Source organism: Pecten maximus, unplaced genomic scaffold (genome assembly GCF_902652985.1).
Source record: "Pecten maximus unplaced genomic scaffold, xPecMax1.1, whole genome shotgun sequence".
NCBI classification, from domain to species: Eukaryota; Metazoa; Mollusca; class Bivalvia; order Pectinida; family Pectinidae; genus Pecten; species Pecten maximus.
In genome coordinates, this window is record NW_022979905.1 from 73,987 (window position 1) to 99,091 (window position 25,105).

Sequence of the window (25,105 nt, forward strand, 5' to 3'; positions counted from 1 at the left end):
AACAAAAAAACATTATCTTATCCTTTTTTATTAAATATATATATAGAAGTTACTACAGAAACTGTTTAAATACTCATACATGTATACATAATGACATAATGATAGCACATCTGACCTTTGGAATCCTGAGCTTTATAATTTGTTTCCAGTATTTAATCTATCTTATTTGACCATTCGGCGTGAGCACGACACATTCTTTGCTGGACAGATATCTTCCAAAGTCATGCAATGTCACCTATATGTATTGACATTGATCACGTGTCCGGCTCAGACCAATACACATAATCGTTAGGCAATGAAGTTCCTAACATTCCTTAAATAATATTGCCTTTCGGATGGCCTTTAGACTTGTAAACAACTAGTTATAATACAATACTGATTTCACACTTGTATGTAAATAATTACACACGTGTGTTTGAATTTACGATTATCAAATTACCGATATACGTTGATGTTATCTCTAGGCAACCCTCAATCCAGTTACAAAGATGGAAACTACGAGTAGAACAACATACATAATCCCCTTTGAACAGAAACTATAAGGAATAAAGTCTGTCCACTTATATCTGTGAATTGCTGACAGCTTAATTTCAATTTCAGTCTTCACTATATTAAGTCATATTTGAAATTACATATTAGGCGATTCCAAATGAATACGTAAATGATGAAACACTATTCTGTGACAATATTAACTAGTTATAATGTACGGTAAACTATAAATATATACATGTACTATCTTATCTCACAACACAATTCAACAAATATAATCATTATGTAGAAATTTTCACCTTATTTTAGAAATCGTACAACCAGTTCGATGCAACAATATATTTATACATATAAAATAAATGAAGTTAAGTCCTTGTGAAGAAAATGTAAGAAAATAACACCGAGCAAGTGGGAAAAGTAACGAGCAAAAAGACATAATGTTCTTGGCGGGAAAGATTACAAGATCTTTTTTTTAATAATGCCTTTTGCGGAAAAGATAATAAAAATACAATCTAATTGTAAATTGCCCCTGTTAAATAGCGAATTTGTGTTAAATCTGTTTGACATGTTTCTACTTTTTCGTCTTTTACATGGCCTAACATTTCGTATTTTGTCCCGCTATCAGTTTGATATGACCGGACGAGCTGTCCTTGAGTGTGTCATTGGCATGATAGGTCTGTGAGATAGCACTATAAATTCGGCCTCATTTCCCTGCCATCATGGGATGGCAAAGAGTAACAAAGTGCATCTTTCAAATTACATACCATATGAAGATAGCTCGTACATTCCGAAATGAATGTGTATTTACATGTATAATCAGGATTAAAACACCGAGCAATACATGTACGTACAGCAGTTAGCGTGATGTGAAAATCAAAGTCCTATATATGATTGATACGATATATTACCTCCTCCTAATCTTGATTTTAGCCGTAAATGATCAAAATGATGGATTTTGACGGATTTTGATGAAATTTTATATACATCTTTATATCTTATAATGTCTTGGTAAAATAAGACAAGTATGCCGACTCATATTTAAATTCTGTCATAAATCGAAAGCGTAAGAATTGCACTTCCTCGTCCTTTGCCTAATCGTAAGGGGCGGCTGCATTTGATGTTGTATTAACTATTCCTTGTAAAGAACCTTCTTCCTGCTAATGTATCCCATGCCACTGCCTCACGTTGTAGTCTTCAGGTGAGGTTTCCCGAATGCAAGAAAGACATCTGGTTCCGTCCCCTGGCCGAGACGCGACAGTTTATAAATATTGTAATTGATACTTATCGGTCAGTAACTTTAAGAATGGGAAGAGTGGTTTGATTGTTGTGAGATTAATTTAACCGGCCGAGGTGACCTAATGGGTCTTCGGCAGTATGCACTATAAAGTTGTCACCAGTTCTGCGCTAATATGCGGGTCTGTTTTAATAATTAAATGAAATGTACGCAATATCTGTTCCATTTTGATTTTAAAATGTGTGTATCGGAATCGTGAAAAATGAAAATTTTGGGGAACAAAATGAAAATTTTCGAGAAAAACGTGATTTTTTCGGGAGAAACGTGATTATTTCGTGAAAAACGTGATTTTTTTCTTGAAAAAGGTGAATTTTTTGGTACTTTTGATATTTTTCGGTGTTTTCATGCAAACATACGCAGAACCCTCCAAACTCGGAGAAATCGTGAAAAATGAAAAATTTTGGGGAAAAAAATGAAAATTCGGATCAACATTGATGTAAAAAATGTATTAAACATATCAATTAATTGACAATGTTAAAGGCAGTGCCATATGCGAATACATGTGTTTTGGGAGTCTCGGGTACATTTGCTTTCCTATATTAACGTAGAACTAATGCAAGTTGTATAGTACAATCTAAAATGGAAGTTGTTCAGATAATTTAATGAAATGTGGCATGAATTCAGATCAAGGTCCATCATTTTCGATCCATTCTAAAAAATAACAAAAATACATTATCTGGTACATATTTATTGAAATTATATTAAAGAAGTTATTTAATGAATACATCAGATAATTGAATAAAATATTAAAATGCGGCCTTTTAGTCAGCCTTGCTCTCAACGCTGCTACTGAAGTAATATATGAGCTTGCGATAGCTTTACAACATCACAATAATAAATGTGTCTTATCAACGTATACTTCAATCAAACGGGAGATCATCATTGAAATGTTCTTATAGAAATAACCTATAATACTATAGCGCACTATAATATACGTTAAAATAGATATGTTTGCTGAAGTTCTCTCATTTACAGAATAGCTAATATAAGTCTTAAATAAAAAAAAATATCAAGCCGTCTTGTCTGGACTGTTGCTAGCATAACAGGTCTGGTTGAGGCAGTTGAATCCGTCTGATATTTTTTTTCAATTTATCAAGCTATTTTGTTGTACCAATCGTCGCGTGTTTTGTACGAGGCTATATATCTCTTTGCTGGACAGAGATTTTTTAAAGACATTACATGTTTTCTACGTGTACCTTATTTCACCGATCGGCGCTTGTCCCTCGCGATTATCATATTACCGAAATTCACTGATGTTATTTCGATACATCACTTTCTTAATTAACAAAGTGTAGAACAACATGCGAGATCATGTTTTGTCTGATACTCACATCTCCTGTGTTGAACAGACATACTCCAAATATGAAGATGTAATATTACAGATTTGTCACAAACGTCAATAGGTAAATAGAAACGAACATAATTCAACTTAGGCTTGTTAATGAATTCCCACTTCTACCAATGAATTTGCGACATTCATATTTCCATTTTTGTCTCCGCTACAATAAATCGCATTCGCAATCATATATCAAATTATCTCTAATGGATATGTAGAAGATGAAACACTATACAGTGTCAATGTCAAACAGTTACAATGTACGAGATCTAGCAAAATCTAAATTTAAGCAACTGCGATCAGAATTTCGCTTCACCTACGAGTAAATTACAAATGACAAAGAAGTCACTACTTAGCAATTGTCATTTCTAGCTTGAAATACATTTCTTACAAGAAGTTTGACGCAACAAAGCGGATGTAGAGACTTAGTTGTCGAATTGGCGTTTTCTCAATAACGTATGGGAAAAATACATGTGAAAAGTGGTCTTAAAAAAACTAGTTGGCTAATTTCAGATAAGATCACAAATTTTAAGTACCAACTGATAAATTTCGAAATAAGAAGTCCAGTTAGACATTGTGGCGGAGGATTGGAATAGTGTCCCTCTGACGCCTCCTATTGCCTTAGGTGCAACGGTATATTGGACGGTAGTCATTTAATTCAGCGAGAAGACTATGTTAACAATAAGAAGAAATATAATAGGTTGCTATGTTAAAAACGATGATCTATTAGGTGAGGACCGTCCCAGGCCGTCTTAAGTAAGTGTTATTTACTTGTTTTCCTCAAATTAATGTTGTGGGAAAATAATGTTTGTGATTATTCACTTCCATTAGGGTTTCAATACTGAAATCATAATACATGTAGTTTGATCTCTACTATTATTAATATTGCATACAATTCTTATATTTAAAATGTATCCTAATATATTAAAAGTAAATAAGTTCTTAAATATGTATCTCACGACAACATGAAGCGAAACTAAAAAGCACTGGAAGCGGATTTAAAGTTATATTGTATGAAAAACATTTTGAAAAGCATCAATCTGAAATTACATCCAGGTTTCGCGAATTTCGTAAAGACCTCTTCCTCGATTTTGCTTTACCCATTCCTGCAATACAATGCAAGTCTTTTCCTCGAGTGTCCTTGGCTTCTTCATTTCGATTTGCGTCAACCTCTCTAGTGAAAATCCAAGATTACGTCCGACTTTACGCCAATTTTGCGTTGGAATATGTTTTCTGTACACGCCAAGAAGGATCCTCTTCTCATGTTCTAAAATGAAATTGTTGTATTATCAAAAATAATTCAAACTTCAAATTATACGGAAAATATAATTAAATTATATAACGCAAATGGGAATCATCCTTTTACTACTTGACTAAATAGATTATGCGTGAACAAAATGGAAAATGTGCCGTTTCAAAATCGATTCTGAGTCAGAATTTCAGGAATAATTTAGTTATAAAATGCTAAAAGTTTTATTTATTCTTGTTTCCAAGAACAATATCAACTTACCAAGACATCTATCAGACTTTCTTTGCAGCGACTGAAAAGAAAAATTACAACGGTATAATAATTAAATCACACAAATTTTTGTTTGTAACGAACTACAATGGCTATTCTGTCCAGGAGGCGGAAAGATACATAAAAGGGGGTGTTGAGTTAATGATTCAAATCAAAAAGTAAAAAACCACCAGAGTAGATACAGATAATCTATGGAACATTTTAATATACTGTTGAATATCACAGTATGTGCACGTCTAGATATTATTTTGGAGATGAATATATAATCTACTAACTGACACTCTGTAGTTTATTTGATAAATTGATAAACTATTAATGAATTACGATATCAAGTTGGTGTTAGGCTCACAAGATAGGTAATGAACAAGGACAATGAACCTGAAGGTTACGTGTTATGACTGAGCGTTATGAACGAAATTAATCTTATCGTACAGATACAATGCCACCATATACATTTATATATTTACTTCGACATTTAAATCGACATAATTATATGAATGATAAAACCGAGTCTCTGGTTTCTTAATACTGTTAAGTTGTATTGAATGTGAAATAGAAATCCACTTGTGGTTTCGAGTAAATACTATATGCACAAACAAAAAACGGAACATGCATTGTTGTTATTAAAACAAAGACAATTTTCCCCGTGATTATTGTTTATTTACCAATCAATCATGTACTTACTGTGACGAAGTTGGATTCACTTGCCGTGATGGATGTCTTAACACTGCAATATACATACATATAATAATTACCTTAGATTGAATTAACAAATATTCAACCTCATCCCCACTTTCATTTGTCATCTCCAATAATCAGAATTATTTTGTTTCTCGATAATTGATTGAATATCAACATGTAAAAGGCCTCATGCATATGCAGACATATCCATAAATCTGAAATAACGGACAAAACGAGAGCAAAACAACAAAACTATATATAAATATATATTAATGAGACCTTTTAAAATATACAAGGCCATTTGTTCAGGAAAGGTAAGCATTTCATAAAGGATAAGAAAAAATAATAATTTGACATTCCCATTATAAAACGAAGACAATAATCTTTTTTTTTTTTTTTTGTAATTAAGATTGTAACGTGTATTTTTGATAGATTAAATTTAGTGATGTAGCCACAAATCTCACCCTCTCCGAAGACAATCGATGTGGACACTCAAATCGCTTGGGTAGGTCTGTGTACCAGAAAGTGCTTCTTTCCATTCTATGTCTCCTTCTTTCGTCAGAAGTTTAATTTCTGGGACATCGCCTGTCGGCATGACATATGAATAACATTAAGAAGACGAAGTGCATTACTAATTTATCATGATTGTCATATTCAAGATATTACAAAGAAAGAACGTTAGATTCAATACCTATTATTTTTCCTTTAAAACTTTACTTGGAAAACATGTTTATTATTTTGAGTTTTAAATCAAAATACTGTGATAGAAATGTGTTCCTTGGTAATCAGTATTAAAACCCCTAGTATTTAAAGTTACCTATTTGAAGTGAATAGTTGTAAGATACATAATGCTAGACAATATTATATGGAGACTCACCGGTTTGCGGTTGGTAGTGTCTTTTCCTCCTGAACTGGACTATGATCGGTCCTGACACGTCACCATTGGCCAAGACATGTAGTATGGGAAATTTCTCCCCACGCTCTAACTGAAAACACAACTTAAAGTCATTCAGTGACCAATAAAGCGTTTTCGAAACTCGCATCAAGCATATTTGTTACATTAAGTTATCCTCTAAGTTTGGATAGACTTTCGTATCCTCTTGAGTACTCCAAAATATAAACGTCAACAACAGGTATGTCCTCTGATTGTGATTATTTGAAATTAATTTAAACATGTTCAAAGTCAAACGGTTTTCATAACCAAAACATCAAAAGATATACTTACAAGATTAAGCATATCATAAGTCATTTTTTTGTGATCAACGGAATGCATTTAAGCAATTTTCGGCTTTAACACCCCAATAAAACGTTCGCAATTGAAAGTATATATATATCTATCTTTTTTTTCTTTTAACCAATATGTTGAGAAATACCTGCTTTCTAACTCTTGATGTTATTTTAGTTCTAAACGTACTGTTTCCATTGTGACGTCATAATATAGTCCGCATGTTTGCAACGTCACATCAAAAACCACAATGTAACGTAACAATGTTAAGTGGTAAACTATTTCATAAAAAAAAAATCGATTATTTTGCTATCGATGCCATTTGTTTTACATAGAAAATATAATATATACATAATATACGGGTATATCGTGAATCTGTTTATTTAGCGGTACTCCTATTTCAGCAGTTTTTACTGCAGTGCACTGCACTGCACTGCACTGCACTTGTGCTGATGACACTTTACTTATGCATTTGTAGCATACACCATACCGTTTCCTCATTGCGCTAATCAATAAGAAAATTAGTAATGTGCGAAAATAAGACAGCCGCAAAATCAATGCGTGAATAGTAACTTATATCGTGAAGATGATAAATCACAAACCGCATTACCAATATTGTGATATCCGTGTCCAGTGAGACACAGCCCTCGGGAAACATAAATACTATTTTCTTGCACAGTCCAGGAAGGTAGAAGACATCCCCCTTTTTAGTGAGGACGTGTTCTATGGCATTGTTCTGTTGGATGGTAAGTGGAATGCCAGGCCAAAGGTCAGAGGTTACAGCCATAACGTACTGTGGGCAACACGAGACTGTAGCGGACAGATATACCTGTAAAAATAATAAGTAACTTATCTATAAAAAATATAATACAATTATATCTGACAAAATTGAAATTAATTGGACAGACAAAAATTACAAATCTTCCAATGTTAATTTGCTCATAATAAAGCGTACATGTAACATTTTAAAGAGTCAGACTGTTGTTATTAAAGTTAAACCAATAAAATGATATATTGATATGTATGTGTCTCTAGCTGGGTTTCTTTTAACGCATACAATGTATTAACGTCTGTAAAGGGAGTTAATAATATACTAAAAAATAGAGTAACTTAATGCATTGTATCAAAATACATAATAATACATGGATATTAGTATATTAGTTTATCGTAGTTACCTCCCGTTCTTTAATGACATGACTGGCTGTATATTGGCACCAGTCACCAAGGTTACCGCGGCACATGGTGAGGAACGTAGGTCGACACGACAACAGGATGGTCGGTACTTTGATCATCACCATGCACTTTAAAATAAATTGTTTAGCCTTATAGATCCGATTGATTGTTGCACCATGAACTGAATAGCTGATATTATATTAATCAGTGGAACTGCCTTAAGTATTACCCAGAAGAATCAAGAACTTGTCACCGGGATTATATCTTACTATTTAGAAATGACGAAACAAGGATCACATCTTTGTTGTTCTAAGTATTTAGGCTTTTAGGCTCAGGTGAAAACATTACTCCTCATTTAGATATGCATTTAGATGAATGATATACACATATTTTAAGCTACATAATATGGTCATTTTATATGTCATGATATTCGAATTACAACTGAATGAAAATCAGGAGGACTATTACTAGTTTATTTTACGTATTTTATCATTTATACGACGTCAGTGTCCACCTACCAGCGAGTGTCTGCCATCCGTGACGTAATTGTTCTTTGTGTTTGTACGTCCACGGTCTCTGTTAGACAGGTTGATTTTAAACAGCATGCTGAGTGGCCCGGTGGCGTTACCGTACGGTATAAGTCCCTGTCGGTCAGCTTCAGGTATCGTATAACAGTCAACGTGTATTCTACAGTTTAACGTGTCACAAGGAAACTCAATGATCAACGTGTCATCTTCCCTTGCCCAGTCAATAGAATATCTGAAAATAATTATGTTGAAAAATATGTGGTCTAAATGACCTCGATTTGTTTATTTGGCGTAATATTCTCTCACTACAAGACGAACTCGTTCTATCATCATTGTACTCATTTATTAGAGTCTTGAGGAAAACAAATGGTTTCGTTAGCACTTTGTTCTGTCGATTCGGAGTTAAAATTATAGTTTCTTTATACATTTCAGTAATATGGGAGGTCTCTGTTGATTTTGTGAAGAAATGAATGAGAAATAACGACGGTTAGTTACAAAAATATTCGGTGATGAAATGTTCGTGTTCAATTCCTCATCAATGCAAACAGCGCCCATGCTAATGCAATGCTTCTTGATTGATAAACTAAATATTACATGTCTATATGTGTGTAACCAATTCATCCGACGAGGACACATTACATATGAATATTCAGTGTTATTTGAGACAATTGGTGCGAAATGGTTGTATCTCATTCTTGAAATGCCGATAAGGACACTGCGATGGAGGAAACAGAGAGTTGGATGATGAAATAATGATAGATGTTAGTGAACATACAACAAGTACCTGTATTGTGTTCCGTTAGGTGTCGCCCTGCGTCTACATATGCGTTTCAACCGTAGCAAAATTCTATGTAGGGCTGTTCTTTCTAAATCGGTGTCTTCTCCAAACCGTCGCATAACTTTCGATAGGAATCTGCAGAAACTTAATTCTTCCTTAATGAATAAGATAATGAAACATATATATACAACATACATGCGATATATCGCATTGTAACTACCAGAAGAAAAAAAAACAAAGTAAAACTCAAAACAACACTTATGACTGCAGTTGTACGCAATACAGTACAAAAAGAAACTACATAAAAAGGCATATGTGTGTTCACTTTCTTTACACATCACATGTCCCGATTTACCTAAATGTTTATATTGTTTACATGAATATTATCACGTGAACACAATGAGTTGTCCAGTACTAGCTGTGGATATTAATCAATTAATGTATAAGGCTTAGGTAACAACATGTCTGAATCAAATATTCTTCAAATACGAATGTTCAAAATGGGAGAAAAAGCCTTCTGGTTATAAAGTACTAGAATTTAACATATATGGATCTGATAAAGAATGGTGTATTTCAGCCAATTCATAAGCCTGTAAATGACATGTTTCATGATAGTGTAAAATTTAAACTTAATCGGCAAATAAAAAAAATCAAATATATTAGTTTGATGGAGGGGAAAGCTAACCCATAGTGATAATGTCAACATACACAAACCTACAGTTCACTATAGTTTTTACTATTGCCTAACGCTCTTTAGTACATTAGATATATAAACGACGAGCGGTTTACTTTGTGAAGGAATACATACCAGAGAAGATAAAAGTGTTCAATTTGTAAAATTCAAGTAACTACTATACAGTGTTTTAGATCCACAAAACCCATACATACACATTTATTTATGAAGAAGAACAAATATTCAACTGATTTTTTTTTTTTTTTTTTTTTGCGAATAGCAAAATCGACAACTTCTATCTTTTCAACCCCTCATCATAACGGGTTCTACTGTGGGGCATTATTGTTTATCTGTTTGAAGCAAAAGTGATAAAAGCAATATATTATTTCTAAAGATTGAGTACAAAAAAATAACATGAAGAATTGAATTCAACAAAAATACATATAAATACATATCAAACGATAGCTTCATTCTTCATTTCGAGGGTGGAGACATAATGAATGTGCCACTTCTTTTACGTGAAACATCGTTTATCAATAGCAGCATTACATATATATTATTTCATATTGTCTCAGCAGGTAACGTTTCTCAATTTCAACAATTTGAGTTTCTGTTAATACAAGTAAACATATGATACATGCAATCAATTCCGAACACACTGTCCAATTAAGATTTTCTAGTGTGAATAATTGTCATTGAATTAAGTCAAAATCAGAAAGGAAAGATTGATATGTTTCGTTCAATATTAATAATAACGTGTTATACATATTTTTTACTATTTTATTGATTTTCTTTTTTAAATTTATTTTCAATGTATAAGATGCGGTTATTCAATACATGGAGTTAAAGTTTGATTGTATTTATATAAACTTTAGTATTGATATGATATAAATCCTGATTTATAGATCACAATATCTGTCCAATCAAGTTATGATAGTCAGGCAAACAATATGATATGCTATATATTGATTTTATACATTGTATATGAGTTGGATAAGTTTCCTTTTCAGCTGTGGGGTTTAAATCATTCAAATGTTAATAATTATGAACATACCGTGACATCTACCAGTCACAATCTATTAAACGGTTGCTTAATTCATAAAATGTGTTACCTTTTGTAACTTGATTCCACTTTTATGTCCTGAAAAGAGAATAAGTATTTTCAAAATTGTTATTCAAGGTCATAACAGATCAAATATTTCAAACTGTCGTCAATGTTTTCATTTACTATATAAAAGTGTTATTTCTATCAAATAAGAAACGTGCATCAAGAGTCATATTCCATTGGGTTTTGTTGTATGCTATTCACACGAAAACGGTTATTTACCACTAAATCAATAAGATATGTAGTTAAATGACATTTTGATAGTAGAATTTTCATTTTCAATAGCTGAATATGTGCAAATACCAACATACCTTTCTTTCTTCGTTTGTTTGGTCTTGTAGCTCCGCATATTATGAATAGGTTGGCCAATCTATTCCAAACGTGACCACTTAAATGCCAGTCGAACGTTGTCAACCCGTCTTTGATAAGCTGCTTAATATTTGTTAATTTATAGTCCAGTGAACTAACGAAAAGGTTGACAAAGCAAACGGTGGCGACCAACGCGTATACCGCAAATGTAATTAATATACCTATAACTGCCACCTGGATGTCATTACGGAATTTTATCATTCCGATTGTCATTCGAAACAGAGTCAGGATCGCGATTGGTATGCTTCTGAAGCCGCTTTCTGTGTGGCCATACATCAGGTTGATCAGACACGCGAATCCCACAATCAGGACTGAAAGAGCTATTGTAAACTGAAAAAGCTCAGAGCGAAATGCCAATGTTGTTTTGTACATCAGGAAGATATGGTAGTTGAATGACAAATGTTTGAGTAGATCGAGGATAGCGATAAATGTGGTCATGCCCAGTGATATAGAGTAATATTCATCCCATTGAAAGACCCGTCCAAAGGAAGTGTAAAATCCTGTCAAAGACAAAAGACAAAAATACGTGTAAAATAATGTCAGTACATATTTGATATGTTTTAAAGTTCTTGTAATTCAAGAGTTACATAAAGGTTACCATTGAAGGGAAAATCAAAATACTGGGATATATATAAATACGAATGAAACATCACTAAGCCATATCTAAATAATTGTATTTGATATTCCATTTAGATAATATGCATACATGCATGATACAATATATGTATCTATTAATCAGAGAGTAGTCATTTATGTTATCGAAGTAACTGACTTGAAGATACAAAGCTCCAAAAGTCTGTACACTGCATCCAGAAAGAAAAACTCTATCAAAGTGACCTTTGACCTTTGTCTACGATACCTAAGATTGTATATGCCACAAATACCGCCGCAAGTGAGCAAGGCAATAATATAAAGGCTGCGAATGTTCTATTTTTATTTTTTTATTTTTTTAAAGAAAACTCTTGTTTTTAACCTCTACTTTTGCCGGGCAATATCGATTCCAGTATAATATTCATTTGATGGCTTGAATTTGTGTTATCTTCACCTTAAACCCGAAATTAAATAAACAACTAAGGTTACTGACAGATATAAAATTTGTCTTTGAACTTTGATTCGAATTACCTTGACCTTTGCCCAAGTACCATTGCCCTTTGATAAGTTGCCTCCTTGTTTAATTATGAACTGGTCTAATCATATCACAGGTATGAAACTTGACACTTGATTAGTTGACTTTTCATTTCATCCTGATTAACTTAGCTTCATGATATCGTAACAAAATGTCGATAGTGTGATATAATCATTTGATGATTACAGAATTTGACCTTGAACATTGACCCAATGACAATGACCTTGGATCAGTTGACTCCTTGTATATTTCCGTCTTTAATATCTTAAAGGTGTTCATCAGTGTGAAAATATACAAAATGTGACCTTTACTCTAGATCAAGTGTCCTTGACTTTCATAAACCAGTGATCTTAAAATTTACTCCTTCTTTAATTTTGTAAACTTATGAATATAATTACCAATATCAATTCTAAGTGTGTTGAGAACGGCGATCGTGCTGGTCAATCTCATGACGAGACACACAATGGCGGTGACGGAAACTCCCAGATGGAACATGTCAATGACTTGGCCTGTTGTTATTAGGGAATGGCATCTAGTCTTCATAGCCTTTACAACCACAAACACGAACCGCACGAATATGCTGATCACAAATAATATCTGTAGGAATAGAATGATATAATCAAAGGTGTTTGTATATGGGTAGAGATTGGACGATACAACCGTTGTTTTCGTGAATATTCCGCCTGTACCTGGAAATTCGAACATGAGTTGGACTTGGGTAAACAGCATGTTGTTTCTGTTCACGAGACATGCTTCAATGAAAAGGACGCGGGTTCTTTCATCAAGCCAAGCACCGTTTTTCAAATTATTCACGAGATCGGTTGTCTTAGAATGCACAATATCCAAATCAATGAGGTATCCACCGCTACCATACGTTCCCAAATGTCCTGTGTACGTGGTCGTTTCTTTGTCATTATTGTGATGATATCGGTATGGTGCGGTGACGTCATTCCAAGAATCAGTCGAGTTCGCAGGGATCCAACCTGCAACAACATTTTTGTAGAATAGAACTATATACGCAAGTACAGATTATGACACAATAATTGGAATGGTTAAAATTAGTTGCTGTGTATATCGTTTATTAGATAAGGTTACTTAAACGATAATTTAAGATTACTTTGTAATAATGATTCGTTAGATAAACAGGTGTTATCAACAGGAAGGTTTTTTTAAAAATAATAAGAAATGACGGATTCAGATATATGAACCGATCATAAATATGTTTTAACCTATCAAAGTTCTAATATTAGTACAAGTAAGCGTTCCATACCGTCAGCATAGTTCTTTGTATCTTCTGTCTCCGTATCATAGTCAGGGATACACCTGATACCGTGGATCCGCATGAATGATGGAGTTGTACAAACGCCTTTAACACGGAAAGATTTATGATAACAATATGAAAAAAAAAGAATAAAATGGGTCATAACGGTGACATAAGTAAAAATATATGTTCTCTTGTAGATATACGTAATTCTGACTAACCTTGTGCGTTTGTAAGAATAAATTATTCACTCCTTTTCCTAGTGACAATACCCTTCCAACATTGAAAAGTGTATTTGCCATTTTATCTGAGCCTAAAGACCTTGACAGTTTCTCAGTTGAATCAGTTTTTCAATTAAAACCAGTTTTTCTCTCGTTGATATACAAAGATTAATTTTCTTTTATGCAATTATTATTTTCAGTTTAATTTACCTGTTACTCGAAGCTGGCGTAGACGAAGTGGTCCCATTTTTAAATTGTCTTCAACAAATCGCAGCTCGTCAAATGTTTTCATTTCACCATTGTAAGTCTCCGATGGATAAAATCGCTGAAGCACTACAGTGTGAATGTACTCCCAGACTCCCTCCATCGTTTTGATCTGATTCAGAAATTATATTTGATAATAGCGCTATTAGTACATGTATATGAACTTGCATGATAAAAGGCAGGGTTAGACACCATTGCCTTGATACAATGTAAAACAGCACCAGGTGCCTCAAAACAGTATGATATTTCCCTGCAAAGTACCAAATTCATCATATTTAACACTAACGTTATGTTATGTGCAAAGTCTTTAATTAGGATTTAAAATCTGTACATTAGACATTCACCGATCAATGATTTCGTCACTAATGTACACCAGCAATCGTTTTAGGGTTACCTCATTTGTAGGTTTCAAAATGCATTTCAAGTGCATGTTTTGTCTGTATATATCGGAAACTCTCTGTTGTGAACCAATCATTAAAAGCATGCAGATGTATAGCAGTACAAAGACGAATTTCCTCAGTAATCTGTTCAGTTTTCTGTCCATGCGTAGTGTATACCGACGATGTATCTGGTCCGTGGTTTCTGGTTTATCACAAGGGCAATCAACATTTTGTCTGGTAACAATCCCTGAAAAGCGTATTCATAATTATATCGTTTTCATCTTTTCATCTTATATATCACAAATTAATGGGTACTATTCAGTCGATCAGAGTTACCGTAAACAAATCTCTACCCAATATTGTTTTGTATATCAGAGGTCATTATAGGTAATACGATGAATATTGATTTAATTTGAATTTGAAAGGAACGAGCGAACATTTTTTTTTTCTGTTGCCAAACTTTCCATTTAGAGATTTTAAGAGGCGAAAGGTCCCGATGTCGTGCGGCTGATATATATCCCCCCCCCCCCCCCCCCCCCCCCCCCCCCCCCCCCACCCCCTTTTTTATGTTCATGCATAGATAACTAAAAAACAATTATTTCCTTTAAAAAGCAATTCCAACAGCTATTTATTAACACACTGGTCCTTGAAAAAGTTAAACTTGTGTCTTTTGTAAAAAGCAAAGAAAACAATAGATAAAACATATTAAATATCTAAACATTGTTGAATGAGTTGATCATTTTTGAAGAATTCACAACAAACCTGAAATATGAAAAAGTTGACTCAAACAACCCATTTTTCATCTATCCCGCAATGATTTCTTACATTTAAAAACCATAACAAAATAACACCGAAGTGCATGTTTCAATCATATTTGATAGGCAAGGGAAATAAACAAAATGAGTAATATCATACCTAAATAGAACAGAGGAGGTAAATGAATTATGCTAATTACTCTTGACTATTGACCATATTACAGCAAATTGCAATACTAGATCTCAAAGTAAAATTGTATACATCCTGGAAGGTAGATGGAAAACAAAACAAATTATCGTATTAAAACAAATTTACATTTCAACTCGTTATCATCGGAACCAAAGAACCGTTTACAAGACTCGTGTTTCAAGCGTCTAAATGAGATATAATTGACCGGGGGAACAAGTCGGAAAACGTCTGACGCGGCTTCAAGGCCGGAAATAAAATACCTCTTTTTTGTTATGTCGTACCTATGGTAAGAGACGGTCCCCGTTCCAACGAATATGAAATCGTGAAAAAATAACCTGTGATGATGCAGATCAGTAGCACTAGGTATCCGATGAATATTGACCACCAACATTAAAAATAAAATCATATTACTTAAGGTCTGACATAACATTCGCTGTCTCCAGACAAATAATTAGATAGAATATACCACGTACCTTGATTGTAGATGTCTCGTTTCGTTTGGTAGACGGATATTGGTGGTAGGTGAAAGTCATGTTTGCTAGTTTTCTCTGAACACAGACAAACAAGAAGGACAGCGAGTAAGATGGCCTGAAATGATAACCAGCTTGTTAAAATCTTCAATATTTAATATTGTGTATTAAACAAGACATTCTGATTATCAGGGTTACTTCCTTTCGTTCCACTGATGGTATAGCGATAGATTTGATAGTCGAAAGGGTCGGAATAATACATATGTAACTAGATGATGTTGTTTAAACATTTAATCGGCTTAAGTAAATATCAAAAGCAAACAAAAAGTGAAATGAATGTAGATGATAATGTAATTGAAAATGTGCTGATTCTTTTTTTTTTTTTTTTTTTTTTTTGACCAGCTGAAAATTGAAAGGAAAGTAATTTAACTGCTGATGTTCCAGATTAACACTATCATTTATGTATCGATTAAATAATGATCTCTACATGATAATTTTTGATCAACCCTTGTATCAACCTACCTTTGTTGGTTCGATCAAAATTACACTTTCTGCTGTGCCGAGCAAAAATGCTGACATCCATTTAATGGTAAGAGACGGTCCCCATTCCAACGAATATAAAAGCGTGAAAAAAGAACCTGAGATGATGCAGATCAGTAAAACTAGGTATCCGATGAATATTAACCACCAAGGCAGAATTCCGGTGGGACGAAATGTATCGCCGTCATGTAAGACACTTAATGGGTTTTCGCCACGTAATTTTCTTTTGCTGAAAACGTAGGTCATAATTAAAGATGGAACCGCTGTTATGACACTCGACATCAACCCAGTGTATATTTCCTTATATCCTATTTCGAAATGCGTCGTCTTTACAAGAGGGAGAGTGTCATCTGGTGTATCATAAAACATAGCTGAGGCGACCATTGACAGAAACAATAACGACGCTAAGCTCCACAATCTCTGGACTCTTGTGAACCTGCTGTAACTTGGACGGAACAGCAATGAAAACCACAGATGGTCGTTAAAGATGTTTCGGGAACTGACTTCAGAAATACTGCCGACGTTATCTTTAGTTCGTCCAACTTGCAATGTACACCAAGTATGACCTGTTCCCTTTTCGGGTGATAGCCATTGGTTGCAAACCAGCTTAGTCCTAAATATAGCAAAAACGACATTATGATTGTCACTATGATACCTCATGTTTATAAAATGCCTGGTAATAGACGAATCGTACAAGTAGGCGCGAAACTACCACGAGATACAATCGGGTGTGACATTACACCTACCTTACATATATGGATACATGATATATGTATTTACCCCAGAACAACCATTTGGTCCCATATATGTGTTTTATTCCGTCCGTATAGACCCTTACATTACGCTTGCTTTAAGATGTTTGCATGTCGGCCATGTTGTGTTCCGATCGTTCCCAAAAGGCAATATGCACAACTAGGTACCAAGGGGAATTTACATATGAAATTTGAGAAACTTACTGAGGAATAGTGATAACAAAATGCAATTATCAAATTCGTATATGGCCGCATGTCGATCATGTTGTTTTTCGATTGGTACCAAAATAAAATATGCGAAACAACCGACCAAGGGGAATACATATATAAAATTCGAGAAAGATCCCATTAACGCTTTCTGAGAAATAGTGAAAAACTTATCGAAATCTAAGATGCCTGCCTGAAGGCCTTGTTGTTGTCCGGTCGGTCCTAAAATGCAATATGCACAACAAAGGAACTCACATCATATGCAATTAAAAAAAGATCCCATAAACACTTTCTAAGGAACAGCGATAACAAACTTCAATTGTCGAAACCCAAGATGGTAGCCTGTCGGTCATGTTGTTTTTCGATCGGTCCCAAAATACAATAGGCATAACTAGGGGCCAAGGGGAACCAACATATAAAAATGAGAAGGATCATTCGAGTACTGTCTGAGAAATAGCGATGACAAGAATAGTTAACGGAGGGACGGACGGGCACGGGCCACGGAGCCAGTGCAATTTAAATAGTTCACCAGCTAATGATGGTGGGGGAAAATATATGAATAATAAAAACGTTATGTACTTACCCATTTCTTGTCTTCCCGTCTATAATGACAACTTTAGCCAAATACCAGGATTTTAATTCACCAGATTGGTCCTGCCAGATATGGACGGTTTTGATATTTCCAATAAAGTCGTCAGTTGTTAAACAGAAATGGGACGAGGTCCCGTTGCTAAAATTCTGCAAAGATACAGAAAATGCAACAGAAATTTTAGAATGGCAAGGTACGGAGGTTTCAGCCAGCTTCATGACATCACAACACAAAGACTTCAAAAGGAAATGGGACTCATTTGCATTGCTATCTGGAAAGATACATACAGTGTATAATGTTTCAAAATAATGCTCTATTTCTAAACAGTAAAGTCCATTGTCATGTTGCTGAAATACACTAAACATCATTGTAAATGGTGTTGTGTTATGTATTTTTTTTTCTTCTTGTTTTTTTCTGTTTTTTGTTCGTTTTTTTTTTTTTTTTTAATAAATGGTGTTTTATGTCAGTAATTAGATTGTGTCACCGCAGAACACATACATTGTTCCCTGGATTGCCTTACCTATCATAAAAAATCGATTTCATAGCTTGAACTATAAAGTACTATGATAAATACCTTTCTGCAGTTTCCTGTCAACAGTCGTGCTCCGGTCTCACCTCTCGTCCCGATAATATTGATGTACACCGATGATTCCATTTTTCTCTTGGACCTCACTCCAGTTGATACACAGATGTAATAATGGAAGGCAGAACTGGCTTTGTTGTCTATCAGATGCCGGTATGACCACTGTCAATATCCAGTACACATTTGTTAATGGTATAATGCGGTAGATTTCTTTTCCGGCTGTAATCGTTGTGATATATATACAAATCAAAACAATTTTGCAATGTTATTGTGAAAGGCATATATAAAATGGTACATGTACATTGCTTACGTACTAGAGCAGAGTCGATATTATCCAGTCTTCGTAGTATTGGAGTGGTGAGGATCAGGATGATAAGTACTGCTATCACTGTACCCAAGACGTATGGTGTGTCACTAAGCTTCTCAGAGAAATTCAAAAAGACCGACTGGAAATCTATCATATCAGGGGATATCATTTTGACGCTTGCCGTAAATGTCCCGAAGAAGTAAGACTTGAGGGTAATCTCGGATGTTCTTCCTCCAATCAACTACAACAAACCAACAATGCCTTAATTATAACATTATGTATCATATACACATTTTATTCCGATATCCATGTATGCATTGATACGAGAGTTACGTGATTGAAGTCTGTTGTTATATTTCGACCAGTAAAGAGTTATGATAATTTGTCTCGTGGCATAAATTATTCTTATGGGTATTTTTGACAATGGTCGCTTTCTTTAGTTTATACTATGCTCGGTTAGTGGCCTAGGACATATCTGTAGGTCATGTGACCTTAAAATTTAACAATATGGATAAAGTATTCCTTAAACCAAGGAGATTATAATGCAGCTTAAATCGACAGAAAAAAAGGAAAAACTGAAATGGTGGAACGATATAAATTTCTCTCTAAATAACGTGAAAAACGTTTGAAATAGATAGATCATAAATCATATATAAATTAATAATATTTACAGATGTTCAAAGAATAAATAAGTATCACGTTATCTCGTGAATAATCACATAATAATGTTTGAAAAATAAGACAATTATGATATTGATACCTGAACGTTTCTTGCTGGTTTCCATTCGCGGGAAATTCTGTCTACGACTTCTGGTAAAATTTGGTTAATCTGTACTTTCGGAGCTTCTTCATGTTTGGTAAATGTGTTTGCTACAACAAATAAGCGAATGACAGTATGAGAATATATTACTCTAAATGTGCCAATGTAATCTTATTTTTGTTTTTCCCACGTGGAAGCCTTGCGTTAAAGAATGACTACAACTCCTATAAAAGTTTAATTATTTATCATATAATTTCAAAAGTTCCCCATATGAGTACGCCAATTCAGGATTACGCTAATTTGTCAAAAATTCATTGACAAATTAGCAATGCAACCAAACGGTACTGTGTACCGTTTGGTTGCATGTCTATCGCAAATATTCTGAAGGCAACGTAAATTAACAGTAGTGATTTTATAATCAATACTGTTATTGATTCGACTAGTGTTTGTGTCAGTCCTATATTGATGATGTTTAGGGTTTTATGTAACAAGCTTAATTAATCAATTACCTACCTTGACATTTAGCTATGATAATGACAGGCGTTCGATAAATGGGCAACTGTATAACCCCTCCTATAAATGAATACATCAAGTTGTAAGGTCGGGATTTTATTACAGACATCCGCTCATTCGTATGTAGATAGAAATCAAAGTGTTCATGAGACGGTAATGTGGTTCCGTATTTTCCATAGGTACGACATGATCCCATCATAGAAATGTTAACATACAACATAGCTGGGGAATTGTTGAAAAACCCTCCAGGGAAGGCTGCCATGTACTGGGTACCGTTTGGTTGCATGTCTATCGCGTTGTCACTAGTGATGAGTTTAGATGACGTAAGGAATCCCATCAGGAAGGCTACGTCAGGTACCTCCTCTCCGTCGGCATTGAAAGCAAAGGTTGTCATGGCGGGGACATTAACATGATCTGGTGACTGGGAGAAGTCAAATGGGTTTTCTTTGTATGATATAACCTGGAAAATGACTTTATCAATTGATTATATTTATTTTGGTATATCAATGTTATAAAGAAACACACGACAAATCATACCTGAAAATATTGGTATTGCAAATATATTTCAAACTTAAATACACGTACTTTCAATTAGTGAACAAAATGTGCCTCTCCAGGTACTTACAATAACCATACTTGTCGGATCAGCTAGGATTCGTCCTGAGGTATATATGTGTTGTACCACTACCCTACCATAAGACGTTGAGTACTCTCCTTGAAGCTCACTCCATTTTCCTACATCTATTGACACAGATGTCCCAGCATGTTCAAACTTTTTGCTGATGTTCTCTTGTATCAGATATAGCTTTGAATGTATGAGAAGAGAATCCAGAAGATCTAGGAGATCGAACTATCGAAAAAGAAAACATGCCGATGGATAACGCTGTTATAAACGACCTTTTAAGTTTTATATAGAAGCAGGCGCAATGTTGAACATGTTACCATGGATTTTGACAGAATACTACATAACACCATGACGATCTACTTGTTATTCCTTTATATTGAACCCCTTTGAAGTTTGCTGTTGTTTTTTTTGTTTTTTTTTAATTGACAACAATGTTTTAATCACTATACTTATGACCACATGGAGTATTCGGAATTTCATAAGAAATAGAACTAGAACAATACACTTTTTTATTATTATTATTTCCTGAATGGGATATAAGAGAATAGATGCTTCTTGATAAATTGTTTCACGAAAAATAAGTAAACAGCATGACGTCATATGTAAACAAATAACTTTTTCTGTTACAGGCATTGACATGCAGAATATTTAATGAGGTCATAACATTTTTAAAACTCAGAAAGCAGGAGTGCGTTCTCCTTACGATTTAGGGCAAAATCCGTTTTGTGATATGGCTCCGAAATGTTGATTAAAAATAATAACCAAACTGTGCTTTATACATAGAGTCATATGTCTTAATAAGTATTAATTTGCCGAATCTGTATCCCTCCTTTGATTATGAAATATGGAATTTTCTTTGAAAAAGTATGAAAAGCAAAATCAATTTCTTTTTGTGTAATTCTTTTGTCCTACCTGCTGGTCCATAAGTATTACTTAATGTCCATGTATGGGTGTATGTCAATAATAAATCCACTCCTACCGAATATAATCTGCCCTCGTAAACTCACGCTGATGACATAATCACATAGTATCTTAGAGAGTTATTATTTCCAATTAGTTTATATGTAGCTTACTCTTTGGCCAGAAAATCGACATCCCGTAGCATTGACTTCAAATCCGTACACTAGGTTAAGGATGCTGAGAGACACTGTACAAATGGAAATGGGATTTTAGAGGGTTAATAATGAATGGAACAGTATTTCTTTCACTGGAGTTGCAATTTTTTTCGAATATTACAAAAAACGCCAGTTTGTTTTGTTTTGTTGGGGTTTTTTTTTTTGGGGGGGGGGGGGGGGGGGTATAGGATATGAACTTAATTAATATGCCGCTATTTAATATACAAAACTGACAATTCAGGAAATTGGTTGACATACAAAAAAAAAGTTTTTACAATAACAAATAATAAGAAATCTTATCCGTTTTCAGTCAATAAATTGAAAAAAATCAATGTATATTTTCAAAGAGATGGATGACAAAAACAACTCCGAGCTATTTCCTATACGTTATCTTTTCCGAGATCACGAAAAGCGGTCTTTTATTGTTAGCCAAGCGAATTGCATTAAACCACGTGATTACAAATAGTCCAGATCAATGATCACGATCTCAACCAATAAAAATGCATTTAGAGTTTATTCCAAGTATGGTGTAATACTATGCACAAAATATGCAAGACGAAAATATATCACATATTCCGAAATGTTAAGCAAACTATATAGACTATAAAAAAACTGATACTATACTACTATATACGTCAAAACAAGCCTCAATATAACCAAACTGAGTACATACAATACATAATAATAATGTACTAAAGCTGCATAATAATGGTACCACTTATTGTGTAAATTATAGCTATAAAGGTGTTGTCTCCTTGCAAAACATTGCGTTAAATATTTCAATGTACATTGTATTAAACATTCACTGTTGTTCCACCATTTTATAGGGAAAGGGTATGTTATCATGCTCACACCATATAGTGTCTTTGTGTAACTACAACTAGTATCAGCAATACCCCTATACTTACCATCAACGGTTGTGTTCATATTAAGATCGCCACTAGGCAATGTCGCCATTCTTTGTGTGATTTTATCTTCAAATTGCTTTATTCCTTTCTGTAGTCAAGATAATGCAAAAAAAGATTGTTATAAACAATACTGATAGAAAACAATGTTGTACTTTTTTAGTCACCGCTACTTGTAATGTGCTTGACATATACTACCGACACAAAAAAAAACATGTCGTTGTCATGAGCTTGGGACGGTCGAACCTTCCATCAGCCGTAATATGTGCATGTCGATCAAACATCATTGTTTTCCTTCTGTGACATATTAAGTTACAGAGATGATTCACAACAGTGTTAATTACATGTACTTATCTTATAACAGCTGCCCTTGGGTAATTGTTTCCTATCCGTTTCTCAATGTTAATTTGTTATGAATCCCACAGATCAAGGCAATAAATAATCCAACCAAATTACACTTGTTAATCAGTTTTCAGTATCAGGCAATTGATGATCTGATATTATTCCTATATCTCTCCTTGACAATTGTAAACCAGTTCTGAATAACAATTTATCTGTCATGTTATTTATACTATATTGCCAAATCTTTCAAATAATTCCCCAAAACATCTCATTTCTAGAATTCTCTAACACACATCTTGTAAACAACCACTTGTCAATAAAACAAAATATTATGACTTATCTTCCCTCAAGAATATTCCAGATCAATCTTTTCTCATACAAGGTTGCAAGAGTTTTATATTTCTGTATCGGTTATCTTCCTTTAACAACTGGTATATGTAACAATATTGATGGGCTACATGACGTTCCGAATTACCCTAAATTATCAGAATAATGTCCCTACCACTACTGACTTAACCCAGTTGTGACATTTCGCTGCACAATTGCGTCGAAAATAAATGCTGTATAACTGTATATCTGTACTGTTCCAATGTTCGATTTGTGATGATTTACAAGAGGATGTGGTGCAAGATTATCCCAGGTGCAAGCTTTCCTGAAAAATTTGCTGAAAGCTGTAATTTCAGCCAATGAAAATGCGTGTTTCATACAAAATTAAATTAAATTAGGACATTCACAGTGCATTGAGGTAGCAAAGTGTGAAATTTAATTGAATTTAGACCAAGTGTCTTAAAGGTTATATTACAAAAACCGGACTTGCGTTTCTTTCTTCCGCTAGTATATCACTTTCCTATTTCAGTCCCTCCCCGAGATGTGATTTGCGTTTCGCGAGATTAATCGTAAGCTTCGTGATGTATCGCGTTCTATTGCGAAATAATGTGATATATCGCAAAATTAACGTACATGTTACATGCGAAAAAAATCCATTAATACGTGAACACAAATTTCTATGAACCTAATCGCAACTGGTTTTTGTCGTGTAAAACTAGAAAGATAACTATTAAAAACCATTTGGTTTGGAATTCTGCAATTTAAAAAACGACAGAATTTTAAGCAAGTTTTAATGCCAATTAAAACATTACCAAATAAAATTACTTTAAACATCTATCCTATCAAACGTTATTGGTAATCTCAACATTCAATCATTTAGTATTACATTGTCATGGTAATAGAAAGATTTGTCCATGTAAATTATTATTCGACATCCCTGTCAATTTTATATTCCTACAATATCAACTAAAATCTTACCAGATTTGAGCACATTTGGTCAGAATGATCCAGAAGATGTTGATATAGTTGTTCACAGAGCATTTCCAGCTGACTCATATTAGCTGTCCCTATCTGTCCAGAAAGAGTCTGTAATGTAGCTTCCAAAACTAGATAATAACATAAAAATCAATCATTTCTTGTATGTCTTATCTTATTATCTTATTATTTATCAATCATATCAACAGAAAAAAAGGCATAACGCAATATAGTTCATGACATTAAACATTATATCATCATGACGGTTGTATCATATCGTATCAATATTTTTAACACTTACCATATACACACATAACGTCAACACTGACGATACACACGTAACGTCAACACTTACCATACACACGTAACGTCAACACTTACCATACATACACGTAACGGCAACACGTATCATACACATATATAACGTCAACACTTACAATACACATACATAACGTCAACCCTTACCATAAACACGTAACGTCAACACTTACAATGTACCATATCCCCACGTAACGTTAATATGTATCATTCAAATACCGATGTCAAATCTAACCCAAGTCACGACAGTATACTCTATACATTCTATACATACACGTATCCCGTCGAGACTTGCAACATCAACACTAATAACATAACATGTAACGTCATCGATTTACATACCTTCGCGTCACTTCATCACTTACCCTACATTTTAGTAAAGTCAATATTTACCATAGTTCATCGACATGT

The 25,105-nt window shown here is 34.0% G+C and overlaps 1 protein-coding gene across 1 annotated transcript; it reads right to left on the reverse strand.

Annotated features, from left to right (window-relative positions):
* Window positions 1–2,466: 2,466 nt before the first annotated feature.
* On the reverse strand, window positions 2,467–24,507 carry LOC117319295 (the record flags this gene model as incomplete). Its single annotated transcript, XM_033874126.1, has 25 exons — window positions 2,467–4,386; window positions 4,630–4,660; window positions 5,323–5,365; window positions 5,784–5,904; window positions 6,197–6,305; window positions 7,155–7,373; window positions 7,720–7,845; window positions 8,236–8,476; window positions 9,029–9,177; window positions 10,808–10,836; window positions 11,112–11,669; window positions 12,694–13,278; window positions 13,566–13,661; window positions 13,988–14,153; window positions 14,436–14,668; window positions 15,840–15,954; window positions 16,359–16,989; window positions 17,919–18,271; window positions 18,499–18,669; window positions 18,822–19,055; window positions 19,575–19,684; window positions 20,088–20,547; window positions 21,786–21,859; window positions 22,736–22,823; window positions 24,380–24,507. Coding segments are annotated over 25 exons (5,291 nt in total), but the record flags the coding sequence as incomplete, so codon positions are not given.
* Between the last annotated feature and the right edge of the window lie 598 nt (window positions 24,508–25,105).